We start from the raw sequence: 21,107 nt of genomic DNA, 5'->3' as shown, positions 1-21,107 counted from the left end.
ATCTCATGTTAAAGAAATATATTTCAGCAGGCTATCTTAAGATGAATTTTGTTTTGCACAAACCCTTTTCATATTACCAGGATTTTCACTTATGAAGACCTCTTTTATAGTCAAACAAGATCAGGTCCTAATTGCATAATACCATCTATCTGCTGGGGAGAAAAGTGCCAACAAATGAAAATGCACATTAGGCAAGTGATTGTCAGAATAGAAAATTGCTTTTTTTTATTTTTTATTTTTTGTGGGGTTTTTTTTGTTTTGTTTTTAAATAACCCACTCACATTAACAAAAGATTGCAGTAGCTTCCAAATTATAGGGTGTTATTTTTAGTGGAAGTAGTTCAATATTCATATTGGAGCAGATGTAGCAGTTTAACAAAACAGCTCTTCAAATCCAGCACAAATTGAAAACAGGAAAACTGATTGCGTTTTCTCTTATCACCCTCCTTTTCTGAATTGACACTTTTGGCCTTCGGAAAATTTCCACGTGGCTTTCATCTCAACAGCACCTGCTGATCAAATAGAAACCTAACATTTTCATGAAAATGGTAGGAAGGACTAGTTTTATTCTAAACATTGTAAAGGCCATCAGTTGCCTACTTGATCGCAACAATTGCCATGTGTAAGAAGCATTTATAATAGTTCCATGTGTTTATAAAACTTTAAAAAATATGTTAAGTCCCTTCTGGTTTTTTAGTCTCCTGTATTCCCTTCTTGATCAAATTGCTGGGACTCACTCTCTGTCTAATATCAACTTTTACTCTGCAAAAAATATAGAAAATGTGTAAAGGGGTACATTATACTTAGAAGATAGCAAATAATATTTTCTCTCCCACTGCTTGGAATGTATCTGAATTTCTATGCATGTGTCTATGCATGCACATGGGCATGACATATATGCCCCCCTACTACCTTGTTTTTGCTCTACAATTACAGGCTTTATTTTTGAAGCAACTTTATGCTTCCTTTTTTTTATATCAGATGTAGATTTTACCAGGTTCTTGAATGTTTGAGTGCCCAGACTGGGAAGAAATAGCTACCACCCACGAAAAGGCCAGTAGGCATTTCAGTGATGAGACCCACCTCTCACTGCAAATACCTCCTGGAAGGTAAAGGTAAATCTAAATCTAGAAAATGGGTATCCTTAGAAGTAAGATTTGCAAGATTGGTGGCTAGGCTGCTTCCCAAATAAACACGTGTCTGTCCTACCCAATCCTTGCTCAAATGAAGGAGGCTCCTAAGCCACTTTATCCGTGAGTATTCCAGACACAAGCGCTCTGCCCCTCCTAAAGGACTGCAGTTGTCTGTCCCCATTCTGCCAGAGCGATAAGGTATCCTCCTGAAGGCAGAAACGACACCCAGTAATATATGTGCCACGCTGGCCAGTTGGTCTGTGAATTTCAGTGTTTCATCATGCTCACTGAGGCAACAGCAAACCTGAAATGTCAATATGTTCCGTCAATGGAAGTGAAATAATGGGACTCTATTGTCTTACGCAATCGATCTGCTGCTGTCAACAAGGAAACATGCCCCCCTGGCTTTAAACAAATTTTAATTAGGCTTTTAGTTACTGGATCATAGCTATCTATCTATGAAAACACTTAGCTTGACAAGGTGTAGGAGGCAAAACAATCCTTTCCCCCCACTTTGCTTCCTTTTAAGAGCCTCCTGAAGTTGATACTTTAGATTTTAGACTCATGAGTCGATAAAACACTTTTTTTAAAAAAGAAAGAGAGCAACAAACCATCTCAAGGCACAAAAATTGCATGGTTCAAATCCAAATTACAGCTCTATATGGCAGACTGGGACTGACTGCTTTTCTTTCTAGACAGAATTGAAATCATCCTATAAAATCAACCAATCCCATTATTAAAAGTATGTCTCATTTACTTTCCGCACAAAATCAAGCTCCATCAGCATCAAGGCATCACCCCTTCAAAATAACACAGACCCAAACACTGGGGATCCATTCCAAAGGCCTCTACCTTCTTGGCTCAGCTCCTCGATCCTAAACAGAGGGGATGGGGACCCAAGGAAACTCTGCTTATAATGAGGTCCGTGCCTGGAGCTGAGAAGGGCAGACAGTAAGGTAAAGCGGCAGTAAGCCCTGGTGCCCATCAACATTGCGGCTCAATTCTATAGCCCATTACTGCACCAGAAGGCTGTGGGTCTCACCCTCAAATAAAAACAAAAATGAACTAATCAAGTTGTTAAACAGCTTTGCCTCTCCCTTCCTCATCTAAAGGCTTGAGCGTCCAGTCAATAAATAATCTATTGTTCCCCTTTATCGAGCCTCTTTAAACCTATTCAGACTGGCAAAACTAAACCCAATTAAGGAGAAGGCCCTCCGGTAATCTCACCTCCGTGCGTCCTGTCTGGATAGCAGAGGTGATGGAGATAACATCAAGGCCAGGGCTGCTGCCTCCTCCTCCTCACCTCGTGCAACAAAAGGCAGACTTCTCTTTCTCCCTCTGCTAATCTTTAAATGTAAATTCTCTCCACCAGCTAAGAGGAGCGACAGATAACATGTTACATCTTCACTTCTCCTGGTCTTATCGACTTCTGAATCATTTGGAAAGGGAGCGAGGGAGAGAGAAAAGCAGCCTCCCCGCGCTCCCCCCCCTCTTCCACTCCTCCTTCCTCCCTGCCGGTTCCCCCGCCCCCCCCCCCCTCCCCTGTTCACGGAGATTACCTTCTGGCAAAGCAGCGCAGGAGAGGCAGCCGCAGCCGAGGCGGCACCCAGACCACGGCTTTGTATTCATTAAACACACATCGGAGCTTATCAGAAGTAAAAGGCTTGTCAGGATGGCACATTGTGTGTGAGTGAGTGTGTGAGCGCAGGAGGGAGAGGAGAGGAGCCAACGTGCATCAGGGTGATTACAATATCGGCAGGGCCCAGATGGAGGCAGGAAAATAAACAGAGGGTGCGTGTGAGACAGAGCAGGAGAGAGAGAGAGAGAGAGAGAGAGAGAGAGAGAGAGAGAGAGAGAGAGAGAGAGAGAGAGAGAGAGAGAGAGAGAGAGAGCAGGAGAGGGAGAGACAGAGCAGGAGAGAGAGAGAGAGAGAGAGCAGGAGAGGGAGAGACAGAGCAGGAGAGAGAGAGAGAGAGACAGAGAGAAGAGGAGACACAGGAAGGAGGCTAGAAACCAAAAGGGATGATGTGGGCGGGGGCGCCAGCCCCAAGATGGGGGTGTCAAGTCATCAAGTCGGGGCAAGCCCCCCCATGGCTGGCAGACTATCAGGGCCAGGATTAGGAGTCACTTACACTGTAAATCTGTCCCCTCACTGCCCTGCCCAGCCAGGAAAAAATGGTGGGGCTGGGGGTGGAGATTCAGACTAGCAGAATGCCTGGATTTCCCCCACACCTGGCCTAGACTGGGGCCCTTCTGCAGGGTCTCTCCAGATCAGAAAGGATGAAGAGCTGAGCAAAACAATGAGACTTTCACCATCTCAGCCCCCACCCAATTAGACACAATTTGCAAAACAGACCTAATGAGGCCAGGCAGACCTGCAGTGGAGTTCTAGCCCTTTTGGATGCAGTCCCCAATAATCCTATGGACCAGACAAAATAATCGCCAAGCCTTCCTTCCCTGGCTTTTAGCCGGCAAAGACCTGCGCAGCCAGCATCTCTGTGGAAAGGAGGCCCACTTGTGATTGGTAGCTACAGGTGACTCTTGGGCACCTGCTCCACCTCCAGAAACCATGTGGGGGAGAGGGTCCCTGATGTATACATTCTGAGAGTCTGTTCTGAAGGCGGGAGATGGGAATGCAGGCAATCAATCTGAGCCTGAGCTGCCTCTCAGCTTCACCCACCCAGAGCCTGAGAATCAATCAGAAACAAGCACGAGGCCAATGCTCATCAGTCCATCACACCAGAGTCCACCCGCCTCTTTCCCATAGGGGGTTGGGGGGGGGGGAGATACACCTGAGGAGTCCCTTGGGGTCCCTTTTTCACATTTAAATGCTCCCATCAGAGAATCTGAACATAAGATCAGATCCCTAATGGAGTACAGATAATGTGGCAAAGGCCGGTGTTTTCATGGGCAGGAATGGGGTGGGGGTGGGAGGTATTTGGTTGCACTGTGTGTGTTTCAAGGCACCAGAGCTTGGTTCAGAAGCTCCCCTGCAGGGTGGATGGAGGGTTCAGAACGGAGCAGCCAATAAACTGATTTTTCGTGGTGCCCACACGGCAGCCAGCTCCAGCTGCTGTGAAACTTGGGGGTTATCAAACAATGTGCACATGGAACGCTAAGATAAAGAACCAAAACGGTCAGAAGGAGGGGTCATTCTAGAGGGTGGGGGGGGAGGGGGAAGGAGGTTTTGAGGAGCAAGGCTACCAGCAGCCGCTTCTTAGAGAAGACAATTTGAGAAGCCCTTTGGATAATTAAGAGAGGCTTTGTTTAACCAAGCACTCCTCTCTGAACCACTTAGCCAAAATACAATAAAATGGTTTTATGTGCAGTGGACCACCCCCCAACGCCATGCTCCCATCACGGAACTGTGATAGGTAATGCCAAAGGGAAAAAGCTGGCCATGGTGGGGGGAATGGGATGTGTGAAAATCCTGTCGTGCAATGGGTGTCAGCCAAAGTGTGTGTGGGGGGGGGGGGGGAGGTGCTGCCACAGTCTTCCAGTGAGCCAGTATTGTGAAAAGCCTCTTGGCATCACTGAGAGCAAGGTGGTATTTCCCCATAACCTCTCCAAAAGTGACCGAGTTCACTAGTTGGGGAAGAGTACCAGGGTAGGCAGTAAGCCCCTTGGCTTGGCTGTGGTACCAAATTGAGTGAAGTCGACATGAGTGAAAATCTGTCATTCTTACATGTTTCAAATTTGCTAACTGATGTCTGGGGCATCGTTTTAGCTCACATAAAAGGCCCCCCTTGCACCCTTTCTCGCTGTTCTAGAAAAGAGCATTCCGAGTAATCAGAAGCAAGTACCCGGGCCTTTCCCTTTATTACCACCTCGGCAAGTCACACTTGACTTGAATCCTTTGGATACAGACTGTACACAAACATCTGAAAGCCCAGCCCAACACTAGCAAGAAATCACACAGCTCTGGCAAATGCTCAGCGCCTTTTGCCATCACAAGCTCCCTGCTCAGAAATACTACCAAAACAATGCACTAGTGACTGCTTTCAAACTCAGATAAGGCTTTACATTTTTCATTAAAAGGTGGTCCAAGCACTGGCAGCGAAAAGCAAACTGTTCCTAAGCTACTCTGCCCGGGTTCTTCTTTTGCAAAGGTGCTGTATTTCTATTACTACCTGGTTTGTTCATTGACTTTTGGCTCACAGTTATAGAAAAGATCAACCAATTCGCCAATGAGAAGACTCCATGACTCTCTTCCAAAGGAAACACTTTGCTGCAAAGCTTTCCATTAAAATAAATAAATAAAAGAAGCAGTGTAATAATCAAGAAGGATAATCACAGAATAAATGTACAACAGAAAGTGGTTTCTATAATCACAGCTGTCTCAAAGTCCAGGCAGCAGCCTAGAAATCTTAATTTCAACTAGTTCTATTCTTAATAATAGGTTACCTTCCTATAAAAGCAAGAAGTCCATCTGCCCTAGGCAGATAAGTTTTGAAGCATTAATTCAGATAAAAATCTAGCATTTTCTTTCTTTGAGTCTGTGAATTGTAGTGTGTTATAATGTGAGAATTCCAACATATGACCATTATGGCATAATATCTCATTGCTCAGCTTGTCATTATTTCATTTGTAATTCTTATGTTAATTATGTTCATAATTACTATAAACAGATGTGGTAGACATTCATGTGACCTTTTATTGCAGAATGCATTCCTCACTCATTTCCCTTTAATTTCTCACGTATGTGAAGCTGAAATGCAATGGGGGCAGGGGAAGAAAAAAGCTCTCTTGATTTTTTTAATGTTTTATATGCATAAGTTAAAACAGAATTGCCTCTTCCATTTCATCTGCCTTTCAGAATATTACTAATGTCTAAGCTTCTTTTGAGCACATTTTAAAACTGCACACGGAGCCTCACTGCTGCTCGCTAAATCGTGGCTATGCATGCCAAACAAAGGCTAGCATCCGTGTCTAAGTTGTTTGTCTTTTTAAAAAAAATCAAAGGTTAACACAGCAGAATTCAGCTTCAAAACGAAGTGCCTAGCAGCTACATAGCGATTTATTCACTCATAACTCAGCCATCGCCCTCTTTACATAAAACACATTTACAATAAAATCAGTATGGATTTCATTAGCTGTAAACCTCCTCGAATTTCATTTCTTTGGCCCTAATCTATAATTAGTGTGGACAGACAGGTGCAAACCCTTCTCTTCTACAGATGGCTACTGGAAATGGTGCAAAGTAGCTCCCTCTGTTTAAACAACACAGAGATAACCTGCTCTGTCTTATCACTTACAATTACCTCCATTAAACTGACTAATGTTTGCTTTAATAAAATGTTCGCTGTTCTTTAAACATTATTTAGGAACTCTTACATTAATGGCTGTAAGAAAGGGAAGTTGGAAGGTGTCTCTTTAGATAATAATAAGGAATTGACTCTGGATAAAATGTCCCTTTGCTGGATAGTACTCTGAGGCTCACAAAGGTGTTTTAGTTGATAAAAAAACATTTGCTAGTTCTTTGCCTACATACGGTTCCATGATGGATTTCTGAAGGCATTTATGTTTTTAAAACTATAATTGGTTAAAAAAAATTGGGTGAAGACTCACATTTCCCCTGCAGTTTAGAAATACAAAGATGTAAATTATCCTTTATCTTAAAAATCTGCTCGTTGACATGTGCTACTTTTAAAGTCCAGACTCGTTTAGGTGTTTGTCTCAATTTCAGCTCGATTGTTCTGAAAGGGGCCTGGAGTTCGAGGTGCCACAAAACTCATAATTTTAAGGCCCATTTTGAAAACAACTATAAAGGTAAGTGCAGGCTGCAAGCACAAGGTTTTAAAATTCCATAATCAATAACTTCTATAAAGCCGGGGTTCACGTCATCCTGCTTCTGCCATCAATAAAGCGTGTGGATCACTGTAAGATGAAAAAAGTACCCCTGAAACAAAGAACTTTTAGATGCTCAAACAGGAACAAATAAACAGTCTTTCTCACTGAACTTACATAACTTACAGTAGTAATAGACTCCAGCAAAATGCAACTGACTCATTTTTTTTCACATGCAAATCCTGCAGGTGCCAATTTTTCAGAGTGCTTTGCTATGAAGGGCTATGTTGCCTGCATAAAACCTCAATGAAGAAGGCTTTGCATTCAGTGCCTGTCAGCTGATGTTCATATCAAAGCAGTGAGAAACAGGATTTGACAGTGAAGAATGTCCCAAACTGAGGACCACTGACCAGCACTCCTATTGGAAGCAATTCCCTCCCCCCACCCCACCTTGTGATCCTTTCTCAATGTTTAAGGGGAAAAATGGATGGGGGGGGGTGTAAGCTAAACTTCTTTTACAATAAAATAGATGATAATGGAACCTTACATTTCTGTTCTTCTTGGCAATTTATGAAGTGCTCTTTTATTTGCAAATGCTTAGAATCACACCCTCAATAGGAGAGCTCAGCATCAAATACTAGAGAAACATTCTCTCTCTCTCTCTGGGAGGGAAAGGCATTTAAAAATATGTTTTAAAGGCAGTAGTCCTGGAGCTGAGATGCGTACTGTCCTACTATGCCCAGCAACTTGCAATTGAATAGTTGGCAAGGTATTGTAAATAAAGTGCTTCTTAAAAGGAAGGACTTTAGATCACATATTACCAAGGATTAATGGGACACAGAGACAAAGTCTACAAAGGAAAGTATCAATTCAAAGACTCTGGTCTGAGCTTTAAGTTGGCCAAACATTAAAAAAAGGAGAGAAAAAGAAAGAAAGGAAAAGGGAAAAACCTCTTCTTTACTGGAACTGGACACTGGAGAAACAACATACTGAAATTCCCACCCACACTATTTGATTTTCCCAAGAAAGCAAAACCTTGCCTGCATGGTTTACAGTAAAACCATTAATGCTTAAATGGAGACATTCAATATAGTGTTTCCTCTTAGTATATTATACCCTTTGATAAAGTCCATCTTTGTGTATCTAGAATGAACACAATTGTTTGGCTACTTTGGGGGGATTTTGTCTTTTAAAGAATGAATCAAAGAAATGTCAAATGCTAAATACAGTGCAAATTATATAGATATAAAAAAGGTAAACTTCAACTTGCTCAACATCCATCCTGACTGCAAAAATAGAAAGGAAGGGAAGCTGGAATAAACAGGTTCCCTCATTAAAATTAGGTGAGGCTATTAAGACCTCCTGTGGAAAAGTAACCATCAATGAAAGAAAGAAGAAAAAAGCAAGAACATCAGATAACCTTATCTGTGCTCTTTGCAAGACACCAGAACATTAAAACTAGCCTACATTTTAAGGGAAAAACCAGGGAGGAAATCCATAAAATTCCGAATCTGCGTCTGTTTGTATACATCGCAAGCGAAATGCAGACCCAGGTGGGGGCTCTGGTGGTTTCAGAAACAATGGTGTCTGCAGACCCTTCCTAGGGCAGTGCCTGACAGGGGATACTGCATCAGCGCAGGGTTACATGGGCAGGGCAAAACGGCGCAATAAACTAAACAGAGGCCTCCACCACTAACAAACCGTTTATCACCAAGAAGCTGGTCAATTTGTATTCTAGGGAGTGAGGACTCGCTGGGCACAGTCCCAGTTCCACTCCTGTTCTATGCAAAGGAGGGGGCGATAATAAAAGGCACCCAGTGCACTTAAAAAAACGGTACAGATGTTTAAAAGGAGACTAGGGGAGGGGGCTAAGTGCAGCGGGAGGGGGGAGAGGGTGCATAGAAACCCTGTAAAACAGATTTCAGTTAACCCAGAAGGTAGAAAGAAAATGCTTTGGTCAGCAACTCGACCTTTATCAGGGGATAAATCAATTTGCAACAGCTGTGGACAGCCATTTATATAGAGGCCCTGGGCAGATTAATTAAGGGAAGCGAAGTTAAAAATTCAAAGGGGCTCCCAGTTACACTAAGCACATGCAGTTGGCTTGTCGTGGCCTCCCAGCTCTGCAGGTCTTCCCTCCATCGTCCTGCCCTCCGTTCGGATTCCGCAGGACGTGTCCCAGCTCTGCCCTAGAGGAGGTTTCTAGATTCCCCGGAAGCAGTGGTCGGGCTGCGCAGGCACGTTGAGGTCTGAGGTGCCCATTCTTGAATAACTCAAGAATGCAAATGCGAAAGTAAAATGGGGTGACACTGCTCACTGTCCCTCAAAACAAAAGCTTTGCGTGGCATAAGGAGACCCAAGAGTTCCTGGACTCCCTGGCAAATCCTCCAACAGAACGACCTTTGGCGGAGGGGGGAGGGGGCGGAAGCCACTTATTTTTAGTCAACAGTCCTGGTTCACAAATATACTTCCTGGACTCTCCGGAATTTGAGTTCTCAAACTTTTCTAAGAGTGACAGCCCTGATTTTAAAAAAGCAAGTTCGCCCCAAATGGATTGAAGCGTTTTGGGCAGACCTATCCCAGCGTGGGCTTTCCGATGTCTGATCAGCGCCAGGTCAGCCCCTGGAGAGGGGTCTGGAGTCTGGCAACCAACTCCGACCTTTCAGATTGGCAAAGCTGCCAGGAGGGCGGCGGGGCCCGGGCTGGTCCACATGAGCCCTGGCGTGAGGGGTAGGTGGGCTCATCACGCGCACTTCTGGAAAAAGACCAAAGGCATTCTCCCCCTTCCCCCGGACGCTGCGCCCCATCAGGGCTCCCCGGGCAGGGTGCGTGGCAGAGGGCTGTGCAGGCTGCGCCCCGCGCGGGGGCAGCGAACCCCGATCGCGCAGGAGTCGGAGTGGAAGGGGCTCTGTCTACCGGCCGGGCGGAGCCCTGGTCGTGCTCGGCTACGTGCCCACCGCCGTTCCGGGGTCGCCGCCAACGCGGGACTGGCAGTCCCAGCCTCCCTTACCCCCAAGAGTGTCAGGCAAAGTTGGCCGGGAGCCCGGGGGGCGCCCAGGGAATGCCCGCCCTGGCCGCAGCCGGGTCTCCAAGTGTAGCCTCTGCCTGGCCTGCTCTTCCAGCCTTTCCATAATCGACCAGGGGGCTTTCTCCTGCGTGGAACCAACACGGTGCCGTTTTAGGGTCACCTGCCAAACGCATCGTGGCACCGGACCAGTTGTTTTCTCCAAAAGTAAAAGGTGGGGGGTCGGGAAGTAGCCTCTGCTCATATTGTGATCCGGAGAGAACAGGGCCAGTCTTTAAAAACGAAAACATTGCCATTGCGGGCGGTTCAATAGTCAAAACCTCCATCCTGGACCGACCCTCGAAGTTCACTGTCATCGCCGACGGAGTTGCTTCCCCTTTTCCCGGGTGCGCAGTCCTTACCCCAGCCCCGCGACGAGTACCGCCCGGAGCCTCCGGGCCGAAGAGTCCGCACGCAGCTGACTTTCCTCCTCCCCATCACTAACCATCACGGCCAGGGGCCCGTCCCCGCCGCCCGCCCGGCCCTGCCCTGCCGCGGCCACTTACACTGCCCAGGGCCGGAGAGTCCCACCATCCGCCACGCACTCGGAGCTGCAAGCCAAACTTCCCGTCGTCTCGGCCGGCCCGCAGCGCGAGGGGGCGAGGGCGCGGCGCCGCTCCCGGAGGCAGGCCACAGGGTCCGCGGCCACCCGCCACGCGCGCTCCCCACGAGGCCGCGGACTCGGGCGGCCCAGCGCCTCCGACCGCCCGGCCGGCGCGGCGCGGCGCAGCGCAGCGCCCGCGAGCGAGCGAGCGAGCGAACTCCGGTGCCCAAAGCCCGGGGTCGGGGACGCCAGCCCCCCGCTGCCTGCGCGCAGTGCCGAAGCCTCGCGGAGCGCCGCTCCCCGCCTCCCGCCGCTGGGCTGTTGCCGCGGTGGCAGACAAATGTGATGTGGGGCGCAGGGAATTGCCACTGTCACTGGCGGCGTCTGCGTCTGCCTCGCCCGCCCTCGCTCACTCTCGAGGAAGGCGACGCATTTATCTGCAGGGCGGCCGGGCGGCCGCCGGGGAGCAGGAGCGCCGCGCGCTGTGCGCAGAGAGCGCCCGCACCAGGCAGGCTCCGGCGCGCGGCCGCTACCAGGTGCAGGGGGGGAGGGCCCGCGGCGGGGCGCTGGGGGGGAGGGAGGGGGGAGAGGAGGTGGAGGTGGGAGACATCTGTGTCGTGCGGGGGGTCACGGAGGTCAAGTATATGTTAACAATGGGCAGGCCCGGCTCGCCGGGGCGCGCGGGCTGGCGGGCGGCCTCCCTCCGGCCTCGCCCTCTCTGGGGCTGCCGGGCAGTGGGGCTGGCTCCCTAATGATGCCTTCCCTGGCCGCCTGCGCTCCGGCGGCCCGAGCACCCCGCAGTAACCCAAGACGACCACTTTCCCTGGCCATCTGGAGCGCTCCTGGCCGCCCTGCCTGTGTCTCATCACTGGCTGGAGAGACAGACAGCATTGCTCGAAATCAAGCCACTCTCAGATCTCTTCTCTAATCCCCTTCTGTTAGCTGATTTCCAGACTGACTATTTGCTTTCGCATTAGAGAAAACAATTATCATTTTCTTCTCCCCCCACCCTTTGTTTTTCCGACTTCTCCCATAGAGTACCATTAAGAAGGACCTCTTTCGAGCTCACGTTTGTTTGTGGTTGTTGCTGTCCTTGGAAGTGGTCCCCCTCCCCCAGACATTGACAGCAGTACTTTAGAGAGGGATAAGGGGGCTCATAGGAAGAGATAGGGCAAAAGAATTCCACCTATTTCCAGAGAAAATAAATAACCTCTCTCACCAAGAGGACTGGCAGTTTGTATAGAGCAAACCTGGCCTTGACTAATCATGGAAATATTAATATGTAGGTCAAATATGATCAGATAATGGCTTGCAATGATAAGTCAAATGAAATCCTTTCCATTTGTCATGACACATTGCAGCGACTGCAAACGTGAATGTGTTTAGTGAACTGATTTGAAATCCTACTCTCAACCAGGTGTTTTCCTACCGGCGTACCTCAATGTGTCTGTCTAAATCTCATCTTTACAAAGGCAAAAAACAAACACACACACGTGTAAGATAAAGCCAGGGTAGGCCTGATGTGGTGATCACAAAGAATTGATGTGATAGTCATGATTTTTATTTTTTAAAGTGGTACTCCACGTATTTAAGAGTGAGTAAACTCCCTTCTCCCAGCCTCGTAAACTCAGCTGGAGCCTCCAATTCTGGAGTCTTTGCAGACTCTACTAATTTTGAGCAATTCATTTCCAGAAAGCACTCATTTGTCCATCCTGGATAGACAAGGGATAATGTAGAAATGAATTTATGGATTAATGAATTGTAACGTTAAGGCTTGGTATTTGGATATTATGATGCTCTTAATTTGAATCTCAACTATTACCTATTTGTTACACAGTCTACAGTAATTTCTGCATTACAGTTCTTTATCTCTTGGCTATATTCTCAAATCTTAAAATTAATTATCTTCATTTAGAAAATCTTATGTGTTTTGTTGCCCCTTCTTTTAAGTGGGAAATTACATCAAAACTTCTATCTTTACGGAATAAAAATGATTTTGATGTTTGGTTATTACATGAACTGTAGTATGTGAGCTGCCCCCTCCCCCTACTGAAAACCAATTATGTGAATTCTAACACTACATACTCATCATGAATAAAAATGGCATCTGGATCAAGAATAGCACTGGTAAAATAATGTTACTAATCAAATAATAATTTATATTTTAAATTAAAATGAATCAACAGTAGCCTTGTGGCAAAAGAGGTGGTAGAAATAAAATATACCTTTCAGTTTTCTTTTTCCAGCGAATCACGTCAAGGTGTGAGGTTATGATAGAAGCTTTGAACTTTAAAATCAATACAAAGTGACTTGCAATGCATAAAAATCAAGTTTTATACTTTGAGGCTCTATTGGCAGCACAAAGGCATATATTCAAGTTATATTTTATAAGATTCTACAGTTGTTCAGAATCTCCTTCTGGGGAAAAATCTTTTTTCTGTTCATATTTTTTTTAATGCCACCTTCATTGCTCAATTTGGCTTTCAGAGAAAATGCATCACTAATCTGGGTTTTGTTTGCTTTAACTTTTTGAATTCTTATTACAGCAGTTGCAGAACATACATCCTCGAACTGATGTGGCAAGACTAAGACTCTGTATATTCCTTAATCCCACTTCACACCCCCTTTAAAGTCCTGTGTGGTGTAAGCTGTAGGACATGGTCTTTTGTTTTGTTTTGTCTTTCCTGTGGCTCCATCCTTGTGTTATCTTCCCTTTTATGTAGAGCACGTGGTCAGTCCAGGGGCCAAGTCAAGCCTGAGTCCTTAGTAGCTACATCTAGGAAAACGAAACATGTGAAACGGGGAAGGGGCCCATGATGCCCTGTGGTGGGAGGGGATGAATCACCCCCAAACACTACAGTTCTACAAAATAATCAGTTGCCTAGTTGGTGCAGGAGTTACAGGGTGCATAATATTGAAAACAGAATAAACTATTGAAGTGAAGCCTGAAGAACACACAGAATCCAATCTGAGCAAAGAAGGGTGAACAATCCAGACTTTCACCTGCACATTTATAAGAGAGATCAGATTTCTACACTCTCAAGACTACTTCGTTTGCTTAGCAAAAGAAAAAAGTCTTTATAAAAGGAGGAAACTGTTTAGGAAAGCAGGCACATGTCCACCCTGAGGAGACCATCACGTTGAAAAAGTGACGCAGACCATCATGTGTTGAACTGTAAAGACCCCTTGCTGGCAAATTTCATTTTCTCTCACTTTAGAAGGTTATTTTCTGCCATCAGTACGTTTTCAATGTGGTCATGGGATTGCGTTCTTTCCATTTACAATTCCATTCATTTTGGCAATGCTCTCTGGTGAAGCTTGTTGTAGTCTCTTCGACCAATCCTAAAAAATAAATAAAATAGAAGCAAAAGGCTTGAAAACAAATTTCAGAAGGGTACTTACTATCTTCTTCGGAGCTGTGCGAATCGCCTCTGACAGAAAATAATTCCTATAGAAAATGTTAACAAGTGTTTAATTAGCATTTTAAAAAATCCTCATTGTGACCTTTATGGTTAAATGACTCCCAAGCTGTGGTTTTCTAGTCGTTGGAAATGTTCTTATATCTGTGTAGCTTGATGAACATTCTAAATGGCCATAGTTTATTATTGTATTTGGGGGTGAGGGGTGGGGTGGGGTGGGGAAGTGGAGAAGACTAGAACATGGCAAACATAAAAACATGGAGTATGATAGCGTAAGCATCAGTGAAGTTTTCTTGGATTTAGAATGACCACACTTTGCAATTTCCTTCCCTTTCACTATATAATCTTATGTGCTTTCCTTTTTGAATCTTCCATGGACAAGCTGGACACCATCCTTTACAGCTTTTTTATTGAACTTCCCTAATGTTTCATTTCAGGATGTGGACCAAAACACCAAAAAGCATGCAGAATAGATCATAGAGATCTTTGAAGTAGTTATCTTTATAGGGATATTTTATAGTAGTTAAGCAACATATACTTAGTGTCCACTACCAGTATGTGGTATGGACACATCTGTTGTTGGGAGATTTTTAACCTAAGATATAAGGAAAATAAGACCAAACTAAAATTAAATTCATATACATGAAAAAAATCTAGACAGTGAATATAGAAGACCAAACAAGAATTGATATATATGTATTAAGGTGTCATCAATCACTGTTGAATATGTCTTGGATTGCCAGAAGAACAAGCAGATCTGTTTTGAAAGTATAGCCAGAATGCTTCTTAGGACTGAGGATGGCAAGACTTCATTTCCGGTACTTGGACCTCACATGAGGGGGAACCAGTCCCCGGAGAAGGACATCGTACTTGGCAAAGCAGCAAGCAAGAGGAAGCCCCTCACTAGATGGACTGACCAGTGAGTCCAACAGTGGGCTCAGCAAGCAACGATTGTGCTTGTGCGGGTGGCGCAGGACAGGCAGTGTTTCCTGTTGTCCACATAGGATCACTCTGAGTGAGACCTGACTGTCCGCCCAACAACTTTAAAGGGCTCTCATTATTTCCCCAAATAAATTGATCACTTTGATGCAGTTTAGCTGTACACAGCAAAAAAATAAGTTTTATATTTATTTCTGTTTCCTTTACATTCTATGACAACTGGTCATGTACGTTTCTCCATCCTACTTTATAACTATTTTTCTTTCAAAAATCAAAATTTCAATTCTCTGATTTGCAAAAAAAAAGATTTGCGAAGTCTTACAAATAATTCATAATAGTGTTCTGTTAAACAGTAAGTTTTATTCTTTAACATTTAAACATTCATATTTATTATATTTCCACATATATTTCAGGAATTCATTGTAAAAAAATGAAACATGCACTTGAACATAGGCCATATGTATATGCATTTTTATATCTACAATGATCTGTAATCTAGAAGTTTTCTCATGTGGCCTTTTATAGCTAATTCATGAAAAAAGATAACAAAATATTTTGCTTATATGTTTTCCATTTAAATTGAATATTTCCCACCTCGTGTTTTAAAGTCCACTTTGAAAGCAGCTCCTACAGTAAACCAAATCAAAATGAACCCCCCTACAAAAATTCTATATTCTATACAGATTTTATTGAGCATTCCAAGTGAATATTACTACATGGTGTAACTGAATAAACTATAGGCCTTTATTTTCTTGTAGAACAATGCCTTGTGCTTAATAGATATTCAAAAAATATGTGTTGACTGATAAACAAATAAAACCCGAACCCATCCCACTCCACTGATCCTGACTCATAGCAACCCTGGACTGGATTTCCCACGCTGTAAATCTTCATGGGAGCAGATAGCCTCATGTTCCCCCCACAGGGTGGCTGGTGGGTTTGAACCACAGACCTAGAGTTCAGCAGTCCAACACTTACCTGCCAGCCCCACCAGGACTCCATGATAAGTCAATAAGACATTAGAACGTTCGGTTGCTTGGATGTCTTATGTTGTCTACATGAATCAAAACACCACTATTTGACTTCATTTTGATCAATTAAAATAGTTTAAAAATATAAACTATTAACACTAGCAAGATTTTAAATAAAGAAAACATGAATCACCAAAGGTCTTCTATATTATCTTACACATGTATATCTTGAAATACTTCTTGAAATCATGATGAATTTGATGTGAAAATATTTATTATGAGTTTTCTATGGCCATGAAATTCAGATTCTACAATAAACCACATGTTTTCTAAAACATCAACTTGCTTTCTATACTAGCTTAAATTTTTAAAAAAAAATACTCTGGAAAGAAATGCCAGGCTAGGTGGAGTCTTGGAGCTCAGTAGTTCTTTTTAACCTTCTATGGTAGGACCATGTATTTCTCAGTACACACATGAATATGCAATAAAAATTCACAAGCTGTTTAATATATCTATGGCCTACTCTCATTCTCTCATTTAATTATTATATTATTGATTGTTTATGTAATCCAGATTGTTTTAATGGTATTTGTACTTAGTCAAGAATCATTTTTATTTGGAAATTTATGCCACGGTTAAGCAGAATCCTTGTATCTCTGTCCATATTAAATCCACACTGTAGGCCATGCATATGTTACAGTGTCTTAATCATCTTATTTCCCCTAATCCTCTGAAAATATCAATTTACCCCCACAGAGCACTCCAGTCTGATGAATCCCATATCACCTCATAAAACTATTTCCCTTCAGGAACCACCAGATCGCTATAGTGCCTCCACCTCTAGGGAGAAAAGCAGCAGCCAACTGGCTCACAGCACAGCAATGGGAAAAGACATTCTGGCCAACAAAACTGTAGCAAACACAGACTGCTGTGAGTCACGTGCAGCTGGAGCTCTTCCGCACAGTTCTTACTTTCTTCTAGATAGCACCAGCCATCAAGCCGGAGACCCGATCGCCTCATTGGACGGCAACATTGGACGGTGTGGCCTTCACGTAGAATCAATGTGATTCCTCTTCTGTAGTGGCGCAAATACTTAAGCACTCATCTATTAGCTAAAAATTGGGCAGTTCCAAGCCTCCCAAGGATGTCTTCAAAGGTTACAGCCTTGAAAACCATGTGGGGTCGTCCCACCTGGCACACATGTGGTCGCATGAGTTGGAATCAAGACTCCAACGACGATTTCTCCACTGACTCTATTTGTGCTTTGAAGGGAACTATTTGACCACCGTACCCTTTCAAAGTTGCTGTCACTGTTAGCTGCCGCTGAATCTGCCCGGATGCGTGGGCGTCCATAGACAACTGAACCGAAAATGGCATGGTCCTATGTCACTGCCATGACGGCCTGTGGATGGAACCATGGCGACCAGTCAGGTTTGCACTGGCTGATTTTTAGAAGTAGATTCCCCCCGCACTTTTGTCCCCTAGTCTGCTTTAATCTGACAGCTCTGCTGAAATTTTTCAGTACCACCTACCAGTGGGTGGCGGCTATTCATGAAGCGCATTGGCCCGGAATCAAACCCAACCCAGGTCTCAGTTTGTTGGTGGTTGATGCCCAATGCGCTGATTGTGATACACAGTTACCCTATGGGACAGTGTAGAGGACTCCAGGGGGGTTTCCATACTGTCATTGTTAAGAGGGGAAGATTGCTAAATCTTGACTTTTTAGAACTGCTGGGTGACTTAGAACTGCCAACTTTGGGGTTGGCAGCTGTATGCTTATTGGGTGCTCCACCAGGGCCCCTGGGAACACTTAAGCAGGCACCTGTAAAATTAGAGGATTAGGGCCACTGAGTTCACCCTACATGCCCTGTCTTACTGTCCAGTTTCCTGGAGGGGATAGACATTTCCAAGGTAATTAATTTGGGTTTGTCATGTTTGTTGAAAGAAAAAGAAAATCACTCCTAGTCTGTCTTTTCCCATAACTCTTAAAGCTTGCGTTTTGAACACCTGTTTTTCCTTCAATAGTACCCCAACAAAGCAACATAATATAATTATTTGCAGTCATCTCGATATTCCCCAAGGGAAACATGTAGCATTCATTCTAACAGAAAAGAGGAGCATATATTTGATTCTAGAGCAGTGTACCTCAAACTGTAACATACTAGGAAGGATTGGAGACAGGAGCTCTGGCCAGCGCTCCAGCTTCTGCTTTGCTTGCGAGCCTTCCAGTAATGCCAGTGTTGCCGGGGTAGTCCAGCACGAGCAAGGCTGGAAGCAACTACATCATACCTTGCCATCCTTTCGATGCACATTAAAGACAAAAACCCAGATTCCCGCTGCCATCGAGGCAATTTCGATGCCAGCACCCCTACAGGGTGTCCTTTCAGACAGAGCAGAACTGTTCCTGTGGGTTTCTGAGACCTTATATCTTCGGTGTGGCTGGGTGGTTTCGAAGTGCTGACCTTGTGGTAAACAGCCCCACTGGTACTCCAGTACGCCACCAAGGTTCCTGTTAAACCTATAGAGTCCATGTTTACTGTTTACACAAATGCCCACAGCAGTGGTTCTCAACCTTCCTAATGCCGAGACCCTTCATACAGTTCCTCATATGGTGGTGACCACCCCCCAACTATAACATTATTTTCATTGCTACTTCATAACTGTCATTTTGATACTGTTATGAAGCGATCCCTGTGAAAGGGTCGTTCAATCCCCCAAAGGGGTCGCGACCCACAGGTTGAGAACCACTGACCTATAGCATTCATGATTTTCCAACACACACCAAAGACCCATATAGAATACCTCACACAAAACAATAGAAAAACTCACTCATATATGAATAAGGTTCTTAACATCCCTACTTATTGAAGAACCTTCAACCAACAATGGAGGCCCATCATCAGACAGTAGTAAAACAAGCAATCCTAAAGCAATTAACCTAAATAAACCTAGAAGCTCTTTCCAAGTTGAACCATGTGTGATTACTGCAGAAGGGTGAACTCACCTGTGACTCCCTTGCTAAGGGGTCAGTGGTACCTTTATCTTACCTGGGACTATGTTTAGTGTTTAACATCACAATAAGCAACATCACAATACACAGAAATATTAAACTTGTCAAAGATTTCAGGAGGCTCAGTGGCATCGTGGCGGTGATGTGCAACGTCAGCTAGTTAAACAGAACACCAGTTGCTCCAAGGGAGGACGTGTTACAGACCAAGACACTCACAGGAGCAGTTCTATCCCCTGTCCTGTATGGTTGCTGTGAGTCCCAATTGACCTGAAGGTAGTGAATTCCGTCCACAATGAACAGCCATGAAAGTACCAGACAATGAATCAAATGTCGTATCAAAGTAGGCGATTCTCTTGAAACCACTAGCTGCTTCTCAAGAGGAGCCATGGTGGCATAGTGGGTACGAGATGGGCAGTGATCCTTCTGATGGGCAGTTCAAAGTCACCAGCAGCTCTTGTGGAGAAAGACCAGGCTTTCTACTCCCATAAACAGTGACAGTCTTGGAAACCCTTAGGAGCCGCTAGGAGTCAGCCGTGAGTTTGGAGTTTTCTAGCTGCATCTCTTGGGAGGAAGATGACGCTTTCTACTCCCATAAGGTTTTACAATCTTAGAAATCCAAAATGAATTCAAGGTGGACAATTAACTACAATTTCCTTTAGTGTGTTAAAAAGCAAAAACATCACTTTAAGGATGAAGGTATGCCTAATCTGAGTCATCATGATACTTTCAATGGCCTCCTGTGTGTGAAATGTGGACAATGAATAAGGAGGGCCAAAGAAGACTGGATACTTTTGTATTACAGTGTGGGCACAAAATATTGGCTATGTCATAGACTGTCAGAAGAACAGATAAACCTGTCTTGAAGGAAATGCAGTCAGCTAGACTGCTCCTTAGAAACAAGGATGACGAGACTTGGTTTCAAGTAGCTGGGACATGTCATCAGTAGGGACCAGTCCGTGGCAAAAGGCACCTTGCTTAGGGAGTCAGAACGTCAATGAGAAAGAGAAAGCCCCTCAATGAGATGGCTTGAGTGGGTGGCTACAATGGGTTCAAACACAGCAAAGATTAAGAGCCTGGCGCAGAACCACGCAGTGCTTGGCTCTTTCGTACTATGACTTGGAAATGACATAACAACAACATCTGTGACCTTCAACGGTATCTGAGAAAAGGTACTAGGAAGTAATAAATTCAAGCCATTCCAACTCTTCACTCTCTTGCTAACTGGAGGTGCAAGCTTAGAGCTTCCACATCATCTCCTCTGCCTCACATGGCTGGACTGGGCCTCGGGTTGCCTCAGCTCACCCACTTATGAAATTAGTTTACTTCATCCTATTGACATGTTATGACAATTGTGCCATAGTGCAGTGGTTTAACTGAAAGGCCTAGAGCTTTCTAAGTTTAATGACTGTTGAAGACTAATAAGAACAGAGACATTGATATATTTTTCATAACTGCTGTCACTTAGACAGTTTATGTATAAGTACTCAGCTTGTGTCTCATAAAAAACATCTGAGCATTGAGAAGATGGGCTGGACCACGTTCAGTTCCCATCTTGGATTTAGAACCTGTTCAAGCAGGAGTACCCATTTAAAGCCTTTGTAATGAGAAATATATATATATATATAATTGAATATATATATTATTGAATATATATATATATCATGTAATTTTTGGCAGTGATTCTAAAACACTCTTTCTCCCTACCAATAATTGAATATATTTTCTTGCTACCAACCTCTTTTGTCTTTGCCCCCTGAGTACTCTCATAGTAGACAATCTATGCATAGTCTACCAGAAAACTACTTCTTCTTTTTTTTAAAATCATTTTATTGGGAACTCATACAACTCATCACATTCCATACATCCATCCATTGTGTGTCAAGCACATTTGTACATTTGTTGCCATCATCATTCTCAAAACAGTTGCTTTCTACTTGAGCCCTTGGTATCAACTCCTCATTTTTCCCTCCTTCCCGCTAACCCCTCCCTCATGAACCCTTGATAACTTATAAATTATTATTATTTTGTCATGTCTTACACTGTCCAATGTCTCCCTTCACCCACTTTTCTGTGTTCTGTCCCCCAGGGAGGTGGTTATATGTAGATCCTTGTGATTGGTTTCCCCTTTCTACCCTACCTTCCCTCCACCCTCCCGGTATCTGAGGGCCACTTCTTTAGCTAAAACAGCAAGAACTAAATGCCAAAGTCTTGTTACCAGGAAATCTGAATAAAAAGTCTTTG

The 21,107-nt window shown here is 44.3% G+C and overlaps 1 protein-coding gene across 3 annotated transcripts in view; it reads right to left on the bottom strand.

Moving 5' to 3' along the window:
• Positions 1 to 10,924, bottom strand: part of RUNX1T1 (RUNX1 partner transcriptional co-repressor 1) — a 220,105-nt gene extending 209,181 nt beyond the window's left edge. For 2 of the 3 annotated variants that reach the window (XM_075549498.1, XM_075549499.1), the window contains exon 1: positions 10,490 to 10,924. Coding sequence is in view for 1 of the 3 variants with exons in the window: in XM_075549499.1 (XP_075405614.1) it covers positions 10,490 to 10,517 (28 nt within the window). In the remaining 2 variants the exon portion in view is untranslated. Of the gene's footprint in view, positions 1 to 2,691; positions 2,927 to 10,489 lie in introns of those variants that run through there. The other variant, XM_075549497.1, reaches the window with a different exon arrangement.
• Positions 10,925 to 21,107: the final 10,183 nt, after the last annotated feature.

This window comes from Tenrec ecaudatus, chromosome 5 (assembly GCF_050624435.1).
Source record: "Tenrec ecaudatus isolate mTenEca1 chromosome 5, mTenEca1.hap1, whole genome shotgun sequence".
In the NCBI taxonomy this organism is placed as follows: Eukaryota; Metazoa; Chordata; class Mammalia; order Afrosoricida; family Tenrecidae; genus Tenrec; species Tenrec ecaudatus.
Note: the sequence above shows the minus strand (reverse complement) of the source record. Positions and strands in the feature narration are given on the sequence as shown.